Source organism: Amphibalanus amphitrite, unplaced genomic scaffold (genome assembly GCF_019059575.1).
Source record: "Amphibalanus amphitrite isolate SeventyFive unplaced genomic scaffold, NRLGWU_Aamphi_draft 000427F_arrow, whole genome shotgun sequence".
Classification (NCBI taxonomy): Eukaryota; Metazoa; Arthropoda; class Thecostraca; order Balanomorpha; family Balanidae; genus Amphibalanus; species Amphibalanus amphitrite.
Window position 1 is genome coordinate 278,173 of NW_024881921.1, and position 18,914 is coordinate 297,086.

The window sequence follows — 18,914 nt, forward strand, 5'->3', positions numbered from 1 at the left end:
CCCCTTACGACTACTTTTGAGGGCCCTTACGATGACGTTTGGTGTGTACTGCAGGCCCGAAGGGACTACTGATTCGTTCAGGCGATTCACGTGCCCATTTATGTCACTTATAGTGCAGGGGGCATCTTACCCAACGCCAGGGGGCGTCTTTCCCACCCTGTGGGGTAAGATGCCCCCTTTCACTTCTTCGGGAAAATGCTTAATAGCAAAAAAAGTTATCATATTTCAAGCACGAAAGTGCGATATTTTTGGAGAAAAATGATGTCGGCTTCCGTTGAAACTACAAGTTTTTGCTTTCCGATCGTCATTTTCGAATAATATATGACATAGTAAAACCCTGGGCATCTTTCCCCACTCTCCCCTACTCTAGGTATGTAGGGGAGACCGGGGAGAAGTGGGACATTATTTTGACGTCAACTTTGAAAAAAAATCGTAAAAAATAGGATATTTAAGATTTAAGTAAATTGATTGCAATTTGCATTCACTGGTAAACGATTTATTTCTACTTGATTCTTTACTTTTTTATGCGTGTTTGTTCACGTCTTACTTTTCAAATTTAAAATTTAGGAAAGGTTGACAATGGGGTGAACTGGGGCACGTCCAGGAGAAGTGGGACAGATGATGTTGTAGTGTCTACATGCATTGTATTTCGTTGTCTCGTTCGGCCTGTTCTAAGCTAACTATTGTCTTTTGCGCGCCGTTATTGTACGATTTTCATTTTGTAAACATTCCGTCAAATACTTTTCTTTTGTTGTTCTAACATGAAACTCAAATCGCTCTTGCTCTGAGTGTTTCCACGACGATATTTATTATGCTTTATTTTGTGTCCTCAAAGTATTATCGTGAATTTATTAGAATAGCCGAACTGCCCATCTGCGCCTATTTTTTGCCTTGTTAAATGGTTTTTTGTTTCGTAATTGTGGCAACGCTGTCGTTATCCCTTCTTCTCGCGCGCTGCCGCCTCGTGTTGTTGTCTTGCTGGATCTGGTGTGATTAACGTGCGTCAGTTAAAAAACATAAAGCATTTCAATCATCTTAACTCTTTTTCTGAGCCCTACAGAGTAACTTGCGAACACGTACTGGCCTCTCACGCCAACAGTGGTGACCCTCACGACGTTGTTTTGTTTTTTGAGGCGAACCTGACGCATCGACCGACGCCACGCCATGCCTGGCCCAGAGGAGGTGGAGACTACGGCTCCAGCGGCTTCAGCTCGAGCCCCTGCCACGCTGCGCCTCCCTCCATTCTCTGCATCAGAGCCAGAGCTGTGGCTTCTGCAGGTGCAGTTTGCGTTTGACGCAGCTGGCATCTCTGACGACCTGGCTCGCTTCCGGATCCTGGCCGCCAACCTGCCCATGGAGGTGGCACGAGATGTGAAGGACAAGCTGATGACCAACCAGCCCTCGTATGCCTGCCTCACTAAGGCACTGAAGGACAGGATGATGGAGACCCGGGCCGAGCGACTTCAGAAGCTCCTCCAACACCAGCACCTCGGAGACCAGAAGCCATCACAGCTCCTCCGCAGAATGAAGGCAGAGCTGGGCTCAGATGGTGCAGACGACAGCATCCTGAGGCAGCTGTTCCTCAACCGCTTGTCGCCTGTCACCAGGGCTGCTGTCGCCATCCTGCCAGATGATGCCCGCCTGGAAGATGTCGCCACTGCTGCAGACCGCTTCCTGCAAGCACAGCGGGACACGGAGAACAGCCCGTTGGCTGCACTCTCCACTGGATCTGCCCCGGCTCAGGAGGCTGAAGGGACAGCCACCCTCGCCTCCCTCCAGACCACGATCGCTGCCCTGACAGCATCAGTGGCGCGACTGGACGCATCTTTGCAGGCGCGGCCACGAGAAGGTGCTGCTGCTGCCAGCCCACCGCCCTTCCGCCGGAACCGCAGCCGATCCAGAAGCCGCAACCAGGCGTGCTTCTACCATGCGAAGTTCGGTGCTGCTGCCCGCAAATGCAAGCCACCATGTTCCTTTGCGGGAAACTCTCAGGCCTGAGGATGCCGGCGCCGCCGCCCTCAGGCCATCACCAGCCGGCGCAGCTGCTTCACGTCAAGGACGGCACCATGTCCTTCCTGGTGGACACTGGCGCCATGCTGTCAGTGCTGCCGGCTCAGCACCTCCCAGAGGGGTGCCGCATGGATCGAGCAGCGACACCGCTGCTCACTGCTGCAAACGGAGCTGCTGTAGCCACTCACGGCTACACCACACACGTCGTGCGCATCGGCCAGCTGGAGCTGCCCTGGAGATTCCTGGTTGCTGAGGTCACCCTGCCCATCATCGGAGCAGACTTCCTGGCGCACCACAGGATCTCTGTCGACCTGGCTGAGCGTGCCCTCCGAGCTGGGGATGGCACTGTGCTCGCCACTGCAGGTGACCCGTCCGGCCCTGTGACGCTCCACAGCCTCCGAGACGGACGGTTCGACGGACTCTGGGATGAGTTCCCTGGGGTCACTCAGCCCTGCCCGACGGCCTCGGCTCAGCACGGCGTCACCCACCACATCCAGACGACTGGCCCACCGTCTCACAGCCGACCGCGCCGCCTGGCACCTGATCGTCTGGCTGTCGCCCGGGCGCACTTCGACCGCCTGCTGGCAGACGGGGTCATTCGTCCTTCCAAGAGTCCCTGGGCTGCACCACTGCACATGGTGCCCAAGGCGGACTCAGGAGACTGGAGACCATGTGGGGACTACCGGAACCTGAACGTGCAGACCCTGCCTGACCGGTATCCAATCCCGTACCTCCGGGATTTCACTGCACAGCTGCACGGCTGCACTGTCTTCTCAGCGCTCGATCTCAAGGCGGCCTACCATCAGGTCCCCGTGGAGCCTGAGGACGTCCCGAAAACGGCAGTCACCACCCCGTTCGGGCTCTTCGAGTTCGTGAAGATGCCGTACGGTCTCCGGAACGCAAGCCAAACATTCCAGAGATTCATCGACAGCGTCCTGCGGGACGTTCCGGCTACGTACGCCTACATCGATGATATCCTGGTGGCAAGCAAGACCCCCGAGGAACACCTGCAGCACCTCCGGCTCGTGTTTCAGCGCCTCGAGAAGCACGGGCTCGTCGTGAACCGACAGAAGTCCGTCCTGGGCGTCCCACAGCTGACCTTCCTCGGGCATGACGTGTCGTGTGACGGCATCACCCCGCCTGCCACGCGCGTCGCTGCCATCCGGGAGTTCGCGCAGCCGACCACCGACCACGAGGTCTCCAGGTTCGTCGGCATGGCCTCCTTCTATCATCGGTTCATCCCGAACGCTGCCGCGCTGCTGCAGCCGCTGGCAGCGCTCCTGCCGAAGAAGCTCAGCCGGAAACCACGGCCGGTGGTGTGGACAGACGGCGCCGACGCTGCCTTCAAGTCCGTCAAGACTGCGCTGTCTGACGCGGTCCGCCTCGCCCATCCGGTCCCTGGAGCGCCCCTGAGCCTCCAGGTGGACGCCAGCGACACCGGCGCGGGAGCGGTCCTCCAGCAGTACGTGTCCGACTGCTGGCAGCCTCTGGGATTCTTCTCCCGCCGGTTCAAGCCTGCTCAGACAAGATACAGCACCTTCGGCCGCGAGCTGCTCGGTGCGTACCTGGCGGTCCGACACTTCCGGCACGCGCTTGAAGGTCGTGAAGTAATAATCTTCACAGATCACAAACCGCTGACCTCGGCGCTCACAGCCGCCGGTGATCGGTACTCACCACGGGAAACCAGACATCTTGACTTCGTGGCTCAATTCACCAGCGACATCCGACACGTTCCCGGGTCGGAGAACGTGGCCGCAGACGCCCTCAGCCGGACGGACGCGATGCTGTCCGCGCCGCGCCTGCCTCTGCACGACTTCGCAGCCATGGCGGCGGCCCAGCAGGAGGATTCTGCACTGCAGGATTTTCTCCGTGGCGAGCACTCTCTCAGAGTTCGCCGCGCGGGGCTGCCGGACGGCTCCGCGCTGCTGATCGACGAGTCGACTGGCTCTCCGCGCCCGCTCGTCCCGGAGCCCCTCCGCCGACCGGTGTTTCGTCAGCTGCACAGCCTGGCGCACCCGGGCGTGCGCGCCACTCAGCAGCTCGTCTCAGCTCGGTTCGTGTGGCCCGGTATGGCTGGGGACGTGAAGCGCTGGACTCAGGCCTGCCGCGAGTGTCAGCGGAGCAAGATCACCCGTCACACCAAGTCCCCGCCGGCGCCGTTCCAGCCGCCGGACGGCCGCTTCTCAGTGGTGCACGTGGACCTGGTCGGCCCGCTGCCTCCGTCGGACGGCCACACCTACCTCCTCACCTGCGCGGATCGCTTCACCCGCTGGGTGGAGGTGGCGCCACTGGCTGACATCCGCGCTGACACTGTCTGCCGGCGATTCGTCGAGACCTGGATCTCACGTTTCGGAGTGCCAGACGTGGTCGTCACCGACAGCGGCTCTCAGTTCACGTCAGCCGCATGGGCTGCTCTGTCTGAGCGCCTCGGCTTCACCCGTCGGACGACCACGGCCTACCATCCGTGCTCCAACGGACTCGTGGAGCGTGTGCACCGCACACTCAAGACCGCCCTCTGCTCGGCGGACCCCATCCACTGGGTGGACTCGCTGCCGATGGTCCTGCTCGGCCTCCGGTCTGCTCTCAAAAGCGACCTCAGCTGCTCTTCGGCAGAGCTGGTGTACGGCACTACTCTCCGCCTGCCTGGCGACTTCGTGGACCGTTCTGCCACTGCCCCGCCTCTCGATCCGGCCGCCTACGTCGAAAGACTTCGACGCGCCATGAGAGAGCTGCACCACGTGCCCCCGCGCAGCCCCGAGCGGCCCGTGTACCTGCCGCGGCAGCTGCGTGACGCCTCGCACGTCTACATTCGCCGAGACGGATACAAGCCGCCGCTGGTGCCGCCGTACGACGGCCCGTTCGCTGTGGTCCGTCGGACCGCAAAAACCGTCACCGTGCTCCGGAACGGCCGAGAGGACGTCATCGCCATCGACCGAGTGAAGCCCGCTCTCGTCGAGTCGTCTGGTGGCTCGCCGCCGACCGACCAGTCTGTGCCGCGCCCCTCCCCTGTGACACCCTCTGGACACCAGGGCCCTGAGCTGATCCTCCGCCCGGCTGCACAGCTGCCGCCCGGCCCTCGGCCCGCCACGGCCCCGACCCCCGGCGCGCCGCGTGCGTCTGAGTGTGGACAGAGCCGCAGTGACGTGTGTGACCGTGACCCAGGACTGCAGTCTATCCTCCGTACCCGCCACGGTCGGCTGGTCCGCCCTCCGGCGCGTTACCGTGACTGTGCTCGGCGGGTCACCTTTCAGGGACCCACCTGAGGGGGGGCTACTGTAGTGTCTACATGCATTGTATTTCGTTGTCTCGTTCGGCCTGTTCTAAGCTAACTATTGTCTTTTGCGCGCCGTTATTGTACGATTTTCATTTTGTAAACATTCCGTCAAATACTTTTCTTTTGTTGTTCTAACATGAAACTCAAATCGCTCTTGCTCTGAGTGTTTCCACGACGATATTTATTATGCTTTATTTTGTGTCCTCAAAGTATTATCGTGAATTTATTAGAATAGCCGAACTGCCCATCTGCGCCTATTTTTTGCCTTGTTAAATGGTTTTTTGTTTCGTAATTGTGGCAACGCTGTCGTTATCCCTTCTTCTCGCGCGCTGCCGCCTCGTGTTGTTGTCTTGCTGGATCTGGTGTGATTAACGTGCGTCAGTTAAAAAACATAAAGCTTTTCAATCATCTTAACTCTTTTTCTGAGCCCTACAGAGTAACTTGCGAACACGTACTGGCCTCTCACGCCAACAATGTGGAGAACTGGGACTGGTCAAGAAATGTGATTTAAATGGAATACAATTAAAATTTGATGACCCATTACGAAGAAGACGGTGTTTTAAAAATTGACACTTAAATAAATCACTTCGATTATCTTTTTTGAATTACACTGACAGCACTGAGTATCCTGGAAAAAAATCCATGCATTTGCATGCGGGAGAACTAGGACAAGGTTTAGGCACGTTATGCATTGACACCCACCAAGTGATGAATCTTCTTGCATCACGATTTGGATACACGCTCCCACTCCTCGAGAGCGGCTGGGCCGATTACGCCGACAACTTTGGCACACCGTTACGGCATATGACAAAAGTGCGTTCATTCGGGTCCAGTTTGCATGTGCGCACGGGCAGGATGCCGCTTTTTTATCTCAAGAACACTGAACAGCTGGGCCGATTGCGGCCAAATTTGGCTCGCCGTTATGGATTGACTTGAAGGGTGGCGCGCACTGGGCCCGCACAAGCTTATTGGGGACCTCGCAGCGCACTCGCGCACTTGCAAGTGTCCGTATCGCGCTCGCTCATTTGTCGCTCCAAAAGGCGTCTTGCTGGTTATAACAAGGACAGGATGAGACAATTGTCAGCCCAGATGTGTGATCAATGACCATCCCGCATCTCACATTGTCCTGCCGGTCAAATTCCATTTATAAAATTGTTTTCGCATATGGATGATTCTAACAAAAAGTCAATCTATCGAACTAAAGGAGTTTGGACTAGTGGTGACAATCGGAACTTGAATCTTCGGAATTCCGATTTTGTCCAATGTCCAATTCGGAATTCGGTTGGACAATGACAGCAGGCTTTGGACAACTTTGGACAATCGCTTGCTACACCTCAACGTTTTTATAAAGTAATCGTGTTTAACATTGATTGGCTATTAGAAAGCTCAGCTTTCGATATGATTACCACTTTTGAGCTGGTAACGATAGGGGAAGGTGGGGTAAGACGGACCAGCTAAGGTTTGAGGCCGCATATCTTGCTACACTGCTCTCGTAATTCATATTATTTATAGTCTTCGGAATGCTCAATCCTTCCTCTGTTGATATGTGTAAAGACTAAATTTCAAATTAAAGACATCTAGGTGGTGGATGCTCTTAAAGAGGGACATGTCAAAAACTCAGACAAGAAAAAACGTGGGGTAAGACGGACCACCCAGCAGTGCCTGCTATCCGTTCATGTGTGTTACACTTCTGCTCTGTACTCTTGTAAGAAAAAGTAACCAGAATGGTAAAATAACAAAATGAGCCTTTATTCTTTTCTTATGTGTGATGGAAGTGCAGCTAAAAGCTGGGAACATGTGTGTTGATTGTCGTTTGGCATGAATGCATGCTAACTGAGCACTTGCATGCATGGCTCACATGCAACAAAGACTCCTTCCTGAAAAATTAGCTTGCTTAAACTTGTGTCAATGTTTTGGAAAAGAACTTTCCATATGCAGGGTACAATGGACCACCACAGGGTAAAATGGACCACAGTGGTCCGTCTTGCCCCAAATCTAAATTCTGTCATTATCATGACGTATATGTCAAATAGCCCAACATTGCAAAACCTTGCCTTGCCTAAAGTGTGACTATAACTAAGTTTATAACTTTGTTCTTCATAGTAAAGTGCAAAATAGAAACTAATCATGCAAGAAAGGCGCCGTAATTGAATCACCCGTAGACCTCTTATATTAGATCGGTTTGACGAAAAACAACATTTTTCTCAATAACTCAAAAGCTATGCATCCTAGCAGCATGAGCTCCAAGGTGGCCATTGTTACGAAGGAAAACAAACATAGTGAGTGCATAAAGCAGTAGATACCAGCAGCGGTTCAGCCGGGAGGGCTGGTGGTCCGTCTTGCCCCGCTGGGCCGTCTTACCCCACCTTCCCCTACATTAAAAGCAAATTAAATAACGGTGTTGAGTGTAAACTACTGCGTAGATGTCGGACATCTTTGTACAAATGGCTGGCTTGGAAATTTTTGGACGGACGGTCGACGTAAGTATTGGACATTGGACAGACATTGGACATATGTTTTCTGAAATTGACATCACTAGTTTGGACGCTAATCATGTAGACTCCCTCTTGCAGACGGATGTCGGCACCTCTGTGTTCCCGCACACCACACGCGCATCAACGCCTCAGCACTGATAGAACGAAACGGTTATACCTACTTTTCATCCAAATTCCAAATACATTCTTTCATCGTCTCATTACGTGTGAGGTGCAAATAGTCTTTTAGCTGATATTGACACGACTTTTTACAAGAAAACTTCTACGTAGATATTGCGTAAATACTGGAAGGCACGGTACCGGGATGACCGTGCCGCCGCCGACCCAGTCCGCCGCTCCTGTCCCGTCCCTACCAGCGACCCTCACCGAACGGCGGCGGCGCCGCTCAACCGTGGCCCGCGTCTCGATTACCGCTCCTCGGCCGCGGAAGCCGGCAATAGCCACAATCGGCGGCGGCATCGTCGGCAGCGGCGCGTCGTCAGCGACTCGGCCCTCACTCCGGGTCGCTGGAGCGAGAACCATCTTCGCCGGTATCGTCCCGATAAAAACGGTGCCGACAGCCGCCGGCCGGCCGCTGCGCCGATTGGTTGCCGGCTCAGCGTCTGGACCAATCAGCGAGCGGCTCGTGCCGTTTGCTGACAGAGCACCCCTGTCGGCGCGCGGAGCCGGAGGCGATTACATGAGGCCGGATTTGTTCATCGAGCCGGTCGACTTGCCTGATTAAACTTTTACGAGCTGTCTCAGCGGCCAGATTGGACGGCGCACCGCCTCTGGACACACAGACCGGCGTAAATGTCTGCAGAGAGAGGAAGAGAGGAGAGAGAGGGAGGGAGGAGGAGACATAAAGAGAGAGAGAGAGAGAGAGAGAGAGAGAGAGAGAGAGAGAGAGAGAGAGAGAGAGAGAGAGAGAGAGAGAGAGAGAGAAAGAGAGAGAGAGAGAGAGAGAGAGAGAGAGAGAGAGAGAGAGAGAGAGAGAGAGAGAGAGAGGAGATGGAGGGCATTTGTCCGGGTACCTAACATAGGTCAGGTCACCAGACACCAGGTCATCAGTGACCTCGTTTCTCACCGGTCACCCTCACCTCTCAAGAAAAGGGTGAAGTAAGGAAAGAACGAAAAAGTAGGGATAGCAGCCTAAGCGTTCTTTGAAGAACCTACACCATTTGAACGGTAGGTACGGTTACTTTATCACTTTTTCGATTGATATGGCCAAATAAGAAGGAAGGCCTTCCACGCCTCAATGCCCTATATGAGTATGAATCAAGATAGACCTTCCACGCCTCAATGCCCTATGAATCAAGATACAGGGTCTTTCATAATGTATGTTATTTTTAAGATAGCCATAGCTCAGGTGATATACAATATACATCACAAAGTTATTGTCAATACCCCAATGAAATAACAAATCATGGGAAATTATGTGCACATGACTCGCGTTTAGGTACCCTTCATGGATTTTTAACTGTGTCGCCTCGCTTTCGGACACAGATTTCGGCCCGCTGACGCAAATGATGCACCACGCGCTTCACATCCTCCGCGCACAGCATTGCAGCAAACCTCTCCACTGTGACCTGTAGCTCTATGAGGGTCACTGGAAGGGTCTCTGCTTGGGGCCTCCAAGACGACTGCCCAAAATCAGAAATCCATCGGTGAGAGATCAGGGCTCCAAGCTGGCCATGGCCGCTCAGTGAGATGGCTGATCACTCGTCTGTCAAAGTTGCCATCCAACCAATGGCGTCCAGCCGCCGTTGTGTCACTTCAGCGCCGTCCTGCTGAAACCAGCGGCCTTGTCTTTGAACCCCGCTTGGCACATGAGGCCAGAATTCTTTCTTGAGCAATGAACAGCCTCAGATAAGATGGCCCGGTCACTGATAAGCCAGAAGCAAACCAGTGGACGAAGACCCGCCCGTCGACCACGGCAGCCCAAAACATGACCTTTCGTGCATTTTGTTCCTTGCAGTCCACCGTGACATTCCATGGAATCTGTTCACAATCCTGTGATCATTTTAGAGCGGACATTGTGCTTCTTTTAAAAGTGTCCCCGAATCTTACGGTGGACAGCCGTGCCCTTCAGTGAGCCGTTTCCCACGACCACCCAAAACGCCTACGTGAAAAAGAGCTGACCCGTGATGTAGGGAGAGGCATTTCATGTTCGCACGAAAGGGAATTTTGGTGAAGTGTGGCAGTTTAAATTGCATCAACAGAAATTCCAAGAAATTTGCAATAAGATAAATACAAAATTTATGCTTTTATTATTTCCGAACACCATCAACTTCGCGTTTTAAAAATAACATTCATTATGAAAGAGTAAAGACCCTGTAGAACCACCGTCCGATTATTAATCGTGAAAAGGATCAATGAGCGATGTTTATTGTTTTTCCTGCTAAGGATAACCGGTTGTAAGTCCCCGAGTGGTCTTATGTCCTCGTGAAGTAATAAAGTGGAATGAATTATCGGCTCGGCATTATCGGCATGCCATGCAAATGTATGAGGGAGGCGTTTTGTAGAGTGGAGAGGTGAATTCCAATGCGGACCCCTCAGCCCTAAGTTCTATGGGTCGGGGCGGGGTCGGCCGTAACCATGAGCGTTCACAGCATGCTTCGTAAATCGTTTTTTCCTCTGACCCGGAACAGAACATGTGACTAGCCGAATGAAGCAGGTTTGAAAACGAACCAGCGGAGAATGCCAACTCGCAGTCTTCTGGGAACGAAATTAACACCACGCCGCAGACCTGCCCATAGTTCCCCTCGACAAATACGCCCGATAACGGGACAGCAAACAACAAAAATCACATTTGTCCATAAGGCTCGCTAAATAGCCACCGAAACATTAACCACCAATGCTCGGCTCCAAACAGCAGATCGGACGTATAGTGCATACGGATTGAAACCGTTTATTGGCGAACAAAATGAGAAATGTGCACACACTGTGAATCACACGTTTCCCGTATGAGATCATACGGATGTGACTAGCAAATTATTTGTGATAAAAACGGTACCTAAGTGTGATGTGCGCTATGAACAGGTCATATGACAATGAGATCACCGATAAAAGGAATGAGGAGATCAGTTGGGTGAACGAAATACATATTTCCGTCCTTTACAAGTTACAAAACCCAACCCGAATGACTTTCAGCAGACACGTAAAAATGACTTAGACTCGTGCGTAGAACAGCGCAATGTTACATGTGCCACTCATCAGAACCAAGCCACATGAGCCTAGCTTCGACAAAGCAACAGCGGCTCGTATCTACGTTGCCAGACACACAAACAAGCACGCATTTGGTTCCCGAGAGCTTGAATCGAGGAACCAGAGGCAGGTTGGACGGATCAGTAGTCTGTTGGTGGCGTTGGCCGACTAGAATACACTGAACAGATGAGCGATGACATATGAAACTCGCAAGGCTAACGTTTGCTGATGGCTGAATGATGTTTCGACAGTGGCCCCTGACATGTCAGAGCCTTGACCGTTCATCAAATGAGCTGGTTACACAGCGAGCAGCAGTGCTACCAGGGCGGCCAGCGCCGGGACCTTCCCCGTCCCACCCGCCGACCCGCCCCCGGCGCCGCCAGACGAGAACGGGTAGAAAAAGTCGGCCGGTAGACTGAGATCGACGCGCGGCGGGCGGGCAAAGTGCGGCTCCGGCCCGCCGGCGGTCACATCCTGGAACGTGACGCTGGTGTGCAGGGTAACTGAGAGCCTGCCGCCGCTCTCCGGAGCCGTCCACACGGGTCGCGGCCGGCCGAACTGCAGTCGTACCCCGACCACTCGGGTCTGAGGCAGCTGGGCGGCGCCGGTGCGCGCCACCAGTACCCGCCAGTGCAGGCTGGTGACCAGGCCGCGGCAGCCGGACGGCGTGGTCTCCGGGGAGAGCTGCGGCCGGCCGCCCACCACCGGCACCCACTCCCCGTCCCGCTCCCCGCTGCCGAACGCGAGCACGGCCGTCTCGGCGGCGTCGGCCGGCAGTCCCGACAGCAGCGTGTCCAGGAGACGGCGCTGCAGCGCCGAGCAGTCGCCCGCCGCCGCCTCCAGGCGACAGCCCACGGAGGCGTCCACACCAAACGCCAGCGGCCTCCAGCGGCGCCGGTCGGCACTGCAGCCGCCGCCGCGGCCCGGCGAGGGCAGCAGCAGCGGCCGGCCGGGCGCCGCCGGCTCGCGCCGCGTCTCGCCGTCGTCGGTGACGTTGACGGATAGCGGGGCGGCCAGCAGCGGCCGGCGCCGCTGGTAGCCGGGGTTGCCGCTGCGGAGACGCGGCGCCTCGGCCGCCGGCCGCCGGAACTCCACCCGGCGCCTCTGGCGGACCGCAGAGCCGAGCGGTACGTCCGCCAGCACCAGGAGGGCGCGCACGGCCGCCAGCCGACCGGAACGCTGCTCAACTACCAGCAGAGCCGAGACGAGTGCGTCCCGCAGCCGGTCACCGGTGACCCGCGGCCGGCGGACCTCAGACACCTGCACAGAGCAAACACAAACATATACTGGACATCAGACACCCACATTGCACGTTCATTCCTAAATAATTCTCGCCGGCCGAGATCCCTACCTGAACAGCGGACGTATCCGAATTGGTGAACTTACCTGCGTACAGTTGAGGTGGTCAATGTCGCACAGGTACGACACGGCAGCCACGGCGGTGTCCTGGTCCGTGTCGGTCGAGTCGTCTCCAGGCTGGACGCAGCGGACTGGCTCCAGGTCCTGGCCAAACGAGCATAAAGGGGTCAGAGGGGCGTGGGTGATGAAAGCAAACGCTTATCTTGTTTGAGCCTACCTTATAGCAGTGTCCCAAAATTTGCCAGTTTTGGGTGGGAAGTGACATCCAAATGAAATCAATTTTCCACTTTCATCTCCAATTGTCCAGAACAATTTTTCACTCCTAATTTTACCAACAAAGAGCACTATTGCACGTATGTTTGCTAGCTGGCTTTCACCTAGGTACCTCCATATTGCATTAAATCATCTCATAATGCAGCTCCCACATTCTCCAACATTCACAAAAAAATTGATTATCACTGTTTCAACTTTTTGTGCCTTTCTAACTGGGGATTTTCCACTCTCAGCCCTTTTTACAGTGCGGAGTATCTCCCTCCGACACCCAAGCCCAAATGAAATTTTGGGACACTGCCTTATAGAAAACACACAGTGTAGTATGCCGATCACTGAGCGATATTATTAGAATCCTACCTGCGCTCTGTACCGTAAACCTACCTGCTCTGTCTCGCCGGGAGGCGTCCGCAGCAGACACAGGTCCCGGTACACCTACCTCTCCAGTTTCACCGGGAGGTACTCTCAGCAGACACAGGTTCCGGTAAACCTACCTCTCCAGTCCCACCAGGAGGCGTCCTCAGCAGACACAGGTCCCGGTACATGTTTCGGCCATCCAGCGGGGCTAGCCGGCCGGCGTCGGCCGTCAGCCAGCAGTCAGTATGGGCCGAGCGAAGGAACCGCACCGGACGGAGGGCGTCACACGCGCCGGACGACACCGGGCCGCGCCACTGCAGCTCTGGAGCAGAGCACAGAGTGCGGTCAGCAGCAGTCAGCGGCGCTCCCGCATCACACAGTCACCAGCAGGAAGTCAAAAGTATGATCGAATGCACATTACACTTCATTGCTTTGCAATAATGAAAGGAGCATAGCTTTGTGGCTCATGTAAATATCATAGGTGCTTCAATCACAATCCACTTGTATCGATGAAACGATATAAAACTAAACGAGTTGAGCTACCAGAACAATCATGTTTCTAATACCACACAAAGCTGTCACTGAGTCCACTCAGCTGTGCCCTCACAGTAAAAATCACAGTACAGGTGCTGTGGGGCCCCACTGCTCACCCCAGCGTCGCGGCGCGCCCTGGCCGACGGTCCAGAGCAGGTCCCCGCTCCGGTACCGGTCTGGGGAGGCCGCCGGTGGCGCAGTGACGGGCGGCACCGGCGGCGGGCTCCAGCCTCCGTACCGGTGGGAGGAGGCCGCCCGAGACACCAGGCGGTCAAACTGCGCTGAACTCGCCGCCGGCTGCCAGTAAAAGGTGGAACGTTAATTCATTGTAGGCATGAGTTTATGCAAACAGCAGCATTCGATATGATACCTCCAAAGCAAGCAGGGACATGGCTAACTTATACATGCTTGAAAGGTCGCTGACAAAGCAAGATCGAACCCTAGTCACATCAAAGAGAAAATAAAATAATATAAAGCCGGACTCTCTAACGCTTACCTTGACGCGCGGGAGCCGGAAGCTGCCGACCAGATTGTCTCGGACGACACACAGCAGACCGCCCTCGGCTGGGGTCAGCTGGTGATCGTTACTCCGATAGATGAGGTCCGACTGCACGCAGTAGCGGGTATCTGCCGAAACGCGCACATAGTGACACAAAGGCTGCGTATCAGCTTAGACTATCGTGCAGGTCAGTGAGTCAGTGACTAAAGATTCAAAACTCAAAGCGACTTTTTACGGGACCAAACAACTTTGTGCCAAGTTTCTGGATAATCAGATTGTCAGGCGTCGAGTAACTTACCCGGTGTGACGGAGGGTCTCTTCTGACAGGCCGAGAAGGCCCGGCGGTCCTCCGGGCTACAGTCCGGGTCACAGCAGCAGTCCGCGTCACACTCCGATACCTGCAAATGAAAGGCGCAAACTGTTACAGCAGCAGTCTACGTCACAATGATTTCGATACCTGCCACTGAAAGGGACACGACGTCAAAGAAGTTCTCACTAAACATCGCTTGATCTATGCGGCCCAAGACCGGCATGAGTGGTTTCTCCGTACGAGACACAAATTCCTATGCAATCCAATTCATTTCCTGCACCAGTAATTCCAATATTTTTAAGCTCGGACAATCTCTAGCTTTCACATTTCCGTTCTTTTCTATCACCGGACTTAGATTACTCACCAGAAGGTCGCACGTGCAGTGGGCGGTACTCCAGTCATCCACGTCCGTTTCCGCTGGGTCGGCAGGGTCTCCGTCCTTTTCTGCCGTTTCAGCAGGGGCTTCGTCCGTTCCTGTTGCCTCAGCAGAGGTTTTCTCCGCCCCTGCCTCAGCGGGGGTACCGCCGGTCCCTGCCGGACTGACAGTACTCTCTGTCGAGTTGGTAGCGACTTTATCCGTCTCTTCTGAGTCTGCAGGGGCAGTCTCTGTCCCTACTGGTTCAGTAGTGACTCCTTCCGTCCCTCCTGGGTCTGTAGAAGCTCGTTCTGTTTCTGTCGGATCAGTAGGGGCTCCTGCCGTTTCTCCTTGCTCAGTTCCATCAAGAGTAAGCTCCTCGGGTCCCAGTTCGATTCCGTCGGCGGTGGCAGACAGCAACTCGGCACCCTCCCCACTACCTTCGCCCTCCGTCGGTGCTGTCCCTCCCGGGAGCTGCTCAGGGTCGCCGGGGCCGTTCTCGGCGGAGCGTTTCAGCGCCATCACACTGGCACCATCCCTATGCCGGCCTCCCACGCCGTAGGCGGGCGGTGGGGCGGCGCCACCAGCCGACTGCAGCGGCAGACAGTCGCCGAGCACACAGCGGTCAAACTCGCTGACCGTGTCGGCCGCGGCAGCCGCCAGCAGCGCGAGCAGCAGCGCCACCTGCCGCCGACCCCAGCGGCAGCGCATCGCCGCGGGCAGGTACTCAGTACTCGATACCGTAACGGGCAAAGTTACGCAGGATTACGCTTATCTGGACGTGCACCTGAAAACACGGTGAAACCATAATTACGGTCACAGCTGTAACTCTCTTATCGGTGAAAACCCGTCACATAGTAACTTACGACGAATAAAATAATTGCTCTTCGAACAGCAATGCCGTACAACGTGGCTAACAACGCCCATTGCGATCTGCCGGTGTATCCACTGACCGTGCCCATGGCGGTGGTCTGGATCCGGTACCGGTCCAGGGACGTGTAGACCAGCTGAGGGTCCCTGAGCTGCGGGCCGCCGCCCACAAACTGCTGGCGAAACTCGTCCCTCAGACTGCCTGTCGGACAAATAGGGCATGGATCAGCCAACCGTCGTACAGGTAGCTACAACACGTGCCTGCGACATACATCAGCCAACTGCCTGACATTTTATCGGTCGGAGACACCATATACACATCAGACAACGGGTGTGTATTGCTATAACTGTATCAGATATGTCTACGATGCGACGTGAAACGGACAACGGTCTGACATCCAGCAGCAGGACAGATCGAGTCACAGCAATTGTAAAAAATATTTCCTCATCTCGTCTAGGAAGTTACGGCGCACACATGCATACCCTATCACAAACAGTACAAACTACACATATCTGACGAACTCGGCGTAATTCTCTCACCAGTCGGCCTCCAGATGACGCAGTCGATGCTGTGCGCTCCCGGACTGCTAGGCAAGTTGCAGAAGCCGTAGCCACAGATGTCGAACCGTCCAAAGCCGTCCAGACTGTACACCTGCACAACCAGCTTCGGCCAACCTACCGGCGGCGGGCGAACGGTGAACATTGTTTGCAATGCTGATATTATTCCTCACTGCAGTATCGTATGTTATCAGCAAGTGCTCTGCGTACATGGCTAGGATCATTCTAGAGTTAGCCCTGAAAGATCGGTAATAATCCAATGCATGTACGATCGGGGTATAACGTTACCTATAGTAAGCACTAAGCCGTAATTACAGGGTATAGCTACGTCCGCTGAGCTGGCCGAGAGCCACTGACCTGTGATGCCTTTGATGGTGTAGTGCACATCCACTGGGTGACACCAGATCGCCGCCTGACCGAGCTGGGGGCAGTCGGCGTGCGTCTGACCCTCCTTCAGACCCTCCACATGGTGCCAGGCACCGCCTGCCAACCACAAAACAGAGCATGTACGATGGAATCAACGGCATCAACACATCGAGGGGAAGCCTTCCTGAGATCTATGAAAAAAAATTGTTGGGCATTGGCCCACTTAGCCGTGTCATGAAAACAAAGGGCTACAACTTCAAGCACAAGGTGGACCACGACAGTGAGGGTGAAAGTCAAGGCCAACCCGTCCACTGGCTTGTGCCAGTGCGGGGAGAGGCTGAGCCGCACCACTGAGACCAGACTCTGGGAGACTAACAGGAAAACCCTGTCTCACTGTGACATCTGGAGATCATCTTCAGGTTATTATTCTTTATCTGTTTATTGCTACGTGAATGGTATTTGAAACTGTAATGCAGTGATGAGGCAACTTTACTGACCTGTTTGTATACTCCACCTGCAGAACAGCTGTGAGTCTGAGAACCCTGACCCACTCACAATCTGACCGATAAAGTGCACCTCTGCCGAGCTGGAATCTTTTCCTCGCACCTGTAACACACAAACACATCAAATTTGAGATTAAATCATCACTGATCATCAGAGCGAGAAATAGTAATCTTAGCAAACTACAAACAACTACGCAAGCCCAAAACACTCCTAAGATCTTATATCACCTTATCTTACCTCACTGTCGTCGGGATTCGGTAAGGCCACTGGCTAATGGCCGGAAGGCCCCGCTCTCATTGAGCTCCGTGGTTTTGTGGGATCATCTCATGCATGCATTTTCGGCGTCTTTCGTTGGGTCAACAGTTGTATCGTACAGCAAATCTGATCGGCAAGTCATTCACAGCGAATTTGACCACCAAGCCGCGACAAAGTGGTGGTCCTCAAGGCCTGACAGTGCCATCAGCCATGTGCATTTCGCCCTACCACCGAGGGACAACGCCAAACTCTAACATGAGCCGAGCGCATCTCGTTTAAGAATGCTGCGGAATGCAACAACCTCAGATTCTTTTAATGCAACTTATTAGCTGCGTCGAACATACCCGATAATCGTTCGCAAAGACCCGTTGAAGCAGTGGAGCGGTCATGTAGCCCTGCCATCGGCCGTGCACATCTCGAGTCCCTCCCATCTGCACCAAGCTCATCTCTCACTCTACCACCGACGCCTCACAGAGTCGAGCGGTGCGTTTCGTGTTGTAACAGTGCGAAGAGTGCGAACTTGCGGGCGACCCACGTGCTTGATGGGACTACCAGCGCAGGCACAGTCCGTTCTGACCACAGCATCCTCAATTAGACCCGAGAGCACAATGAGTTACACGTCAAAGCTCTAACAATGTCTTTTCTGCAATTTTCCTAATCTATCTCATCTGGTCTGTCATGTCGTCACTAACCCAATTCCGCACCGCAATACACTAAATCCGCACCACACCAAGCCAAAATCCGCAACGCATCGCACCAAATCCGCACCAGCCGAACAAGCCCGCACCGACAAAATCTCATAAAATTGCCATAGTTTGCAGGCTGGACTAAAAGTAGGCAAGTATAAGCAGTAGGTAAGTGAGCAATAATCGACACACACTTTGTGGATCGCTCTTAAATGTAAATACAAATATATAAGCAAGTATAAGTATGAGATCATAAAAAATTGGTAGTCTGAGTCATAAAGCAGGCATCACATCACACTTGTTTTTTTTTGCAACCAGCAAGTTTCAAATTAAACTCACCATGGGCTTGCTGTTGCAGAGGAAGGCAAACAGAAGTTTGAATTGAAACGAATCCAAGTTTCAATATTCTCCTCTTCCTCTCCTTCGGCACTCTACTAAGCTAAATCCAAAAGAAAACAGCACTTAGAAACATTCAAAATATGCTCAAAGTAACCAAAGTACAAGCATAATTCCATGAAGCTAATATATTCTATCACCGTGCATGAAGCTCATTATCATTATTACTCCTCACTCTTCTTATGCACTCTTCAGCAAATTGAAAAGTGTGGAATGCGTGGAATGCGAAGTGATTGGAATGTAAATAAACAAGTGTCAAAATATATAAAATGTCAATATTTTCTTTAAGAAGTTTTCCAACGAGAATTTTTTGCATAATTTGGAAATGTTTAATATATTTGTCGGTATTTATTTTTTTCTTGACAACGAATTGACGAGTTTTAAAATAAGATTTATTTTAAAAGTTACTGTATGTTATTTTTCGTCGCGAAATATTTCTTTTGGCGACCTCTATTTTTACAGCATAAAATGTTGTATTTTCCCCAAAACATTTCGAAACAGATAAAATAGGATAGAAATAATCAATTATATTACTAAAACGATCAAATTATGTAAGCTCTTTGAGGACAAACAGCATATTTATTGCTGTTCTCAAACACAAGATAACCAGCCTAATGCCTTTTGAAGAGT

The 18,914-nt window shown here is 53.4% G+C and overlaps 3 protein-coding genes across 3 annotated transcripts; 1 reads left to right on the forward strand and 2 right to left on the reverse strand.

Annotated features, from left to right (window-relative positions):
- The first annotated feature begins 1,164 nt into the window (after positions 1–1,164).
- On the forward strand, positions 1,165–1,998 carry LOC122391260. Its single transcript, XM_043385014.1, has one exon. It carries the CDS (start codon positions 1,165–1,167, stop codon positions 1,996–1,998), a length of 834 nt encoding a protein of 277 aa, XP_043240949.1.
- An 8,655-nt stretch (positions 1,999–10,653) lies between these two features.
- Positions 10,654–18,463, reverse strand: LOC122391257 (tectonic-1-like). Its single transcript, XM_043385010.1, has 12 exons — positions 18,228–18,463; positions 16,941–17,049; positions 16,435–16,560; positions 16,060–16,194; positions 15,603–15,721; positions 14,659–15,436; positions 14,283–14,382; positions 13,982–14,112; positions 13,602–13,782; positions 13,089–13,273; positions 12,352–12,468; positions 10,654–12,225 (listed from the first exon to the last, which is right to left on the reverse strand). Exons 6-12 carry the CDS (start codon positions 15,358–15,360, stop codon positions 11,263–11,265), a joined length of 2,379 nt encoding a protein of 792 aa, XP_043240945.1. The 5' UTR covers positions 15,361–15,436; positions 15,603–15,721; positions 16,060–16,194; positions 16,435–16,560; positions 16,941–17,049; positions 18,228–18,463; the 3' UTR covers positions 10,654–11,262.
- LOC122391262 (B9 domain-containing protein 2-like) lies at positions 15,377–17,420 on the reverse strand. The gene is made up of 6 exons (XM_043385015.1): positions 17,400–17,420; positions 16,941–17,049; positions 16,435–16,560; positions 16,060–16,194; positions 15,603–15,721; positions 15,377–15,436 (listed from the first exon to the last, which is right to left on the reverse strand). Exons 1-6 carry the CDS (start codon positions 17,418–17,420, stop codon positions 15,377–15,379), a joined length of 570 nt encoding a protein of 189 aa, XP_043240950.1.
- Positions 18,464–18,914: the final 451 nt, after the last annotated feature.

Excerpts from the sequence above, each read along its gene's own strand:
- LOC122391260 (XM_043385014.1), top strand. The coding sequence starts at position 1,165 with ATGCCTGGCCCAGAGGAGGTGGAGACTACGGCTCCAGCGGCTTCAGCT.
- LOC122391257 (XM_043385010.1), bottom strand. The coding sequence starts at position 15,360 with ATGCGCTGCCGCTGGGGTCGGCGGCAGGTGGCGCTGCTGCTCGCGCTG. Across the intron at positions 13,274-13,601 it reads GGGCGCGCCGCGACGCTGGG|AGCTGCAGTGGCGCGGCCCG; the intron begins GTGAGCAGTGGG and ends GCTCTGCTCCAG. Across the intron at positions 12,469-13,088 it reads CTCCTGGTGGGACTGGAGAG|GACCTGGAGCCAGTCCGCTG; the intron begins GTAGGTTTACCG and ends TCGTTTGGCCAG.
- LOC122391262 (XM_043385015.1), bottom strand. The coding sequence starts at position 17,420 with ATGCACATGGCTGATGGCACT. Across the intron at positions 16,561-16,940 it reads CAGGTGGAGTATACAAACAG|GCGGTGCCTGGCACCATGTG; the intron begins GTCAGTAAAGTT and ends TGTGGTTGGCAG. Across the intron at positions 16,195-16,434 it reads CACCATCAAAGGCATCACAG|GTTGGCCGAAGCTGGTTGTG; the intron begins GTCAGTGGCTCT and ends CGCCGCCGGTAG.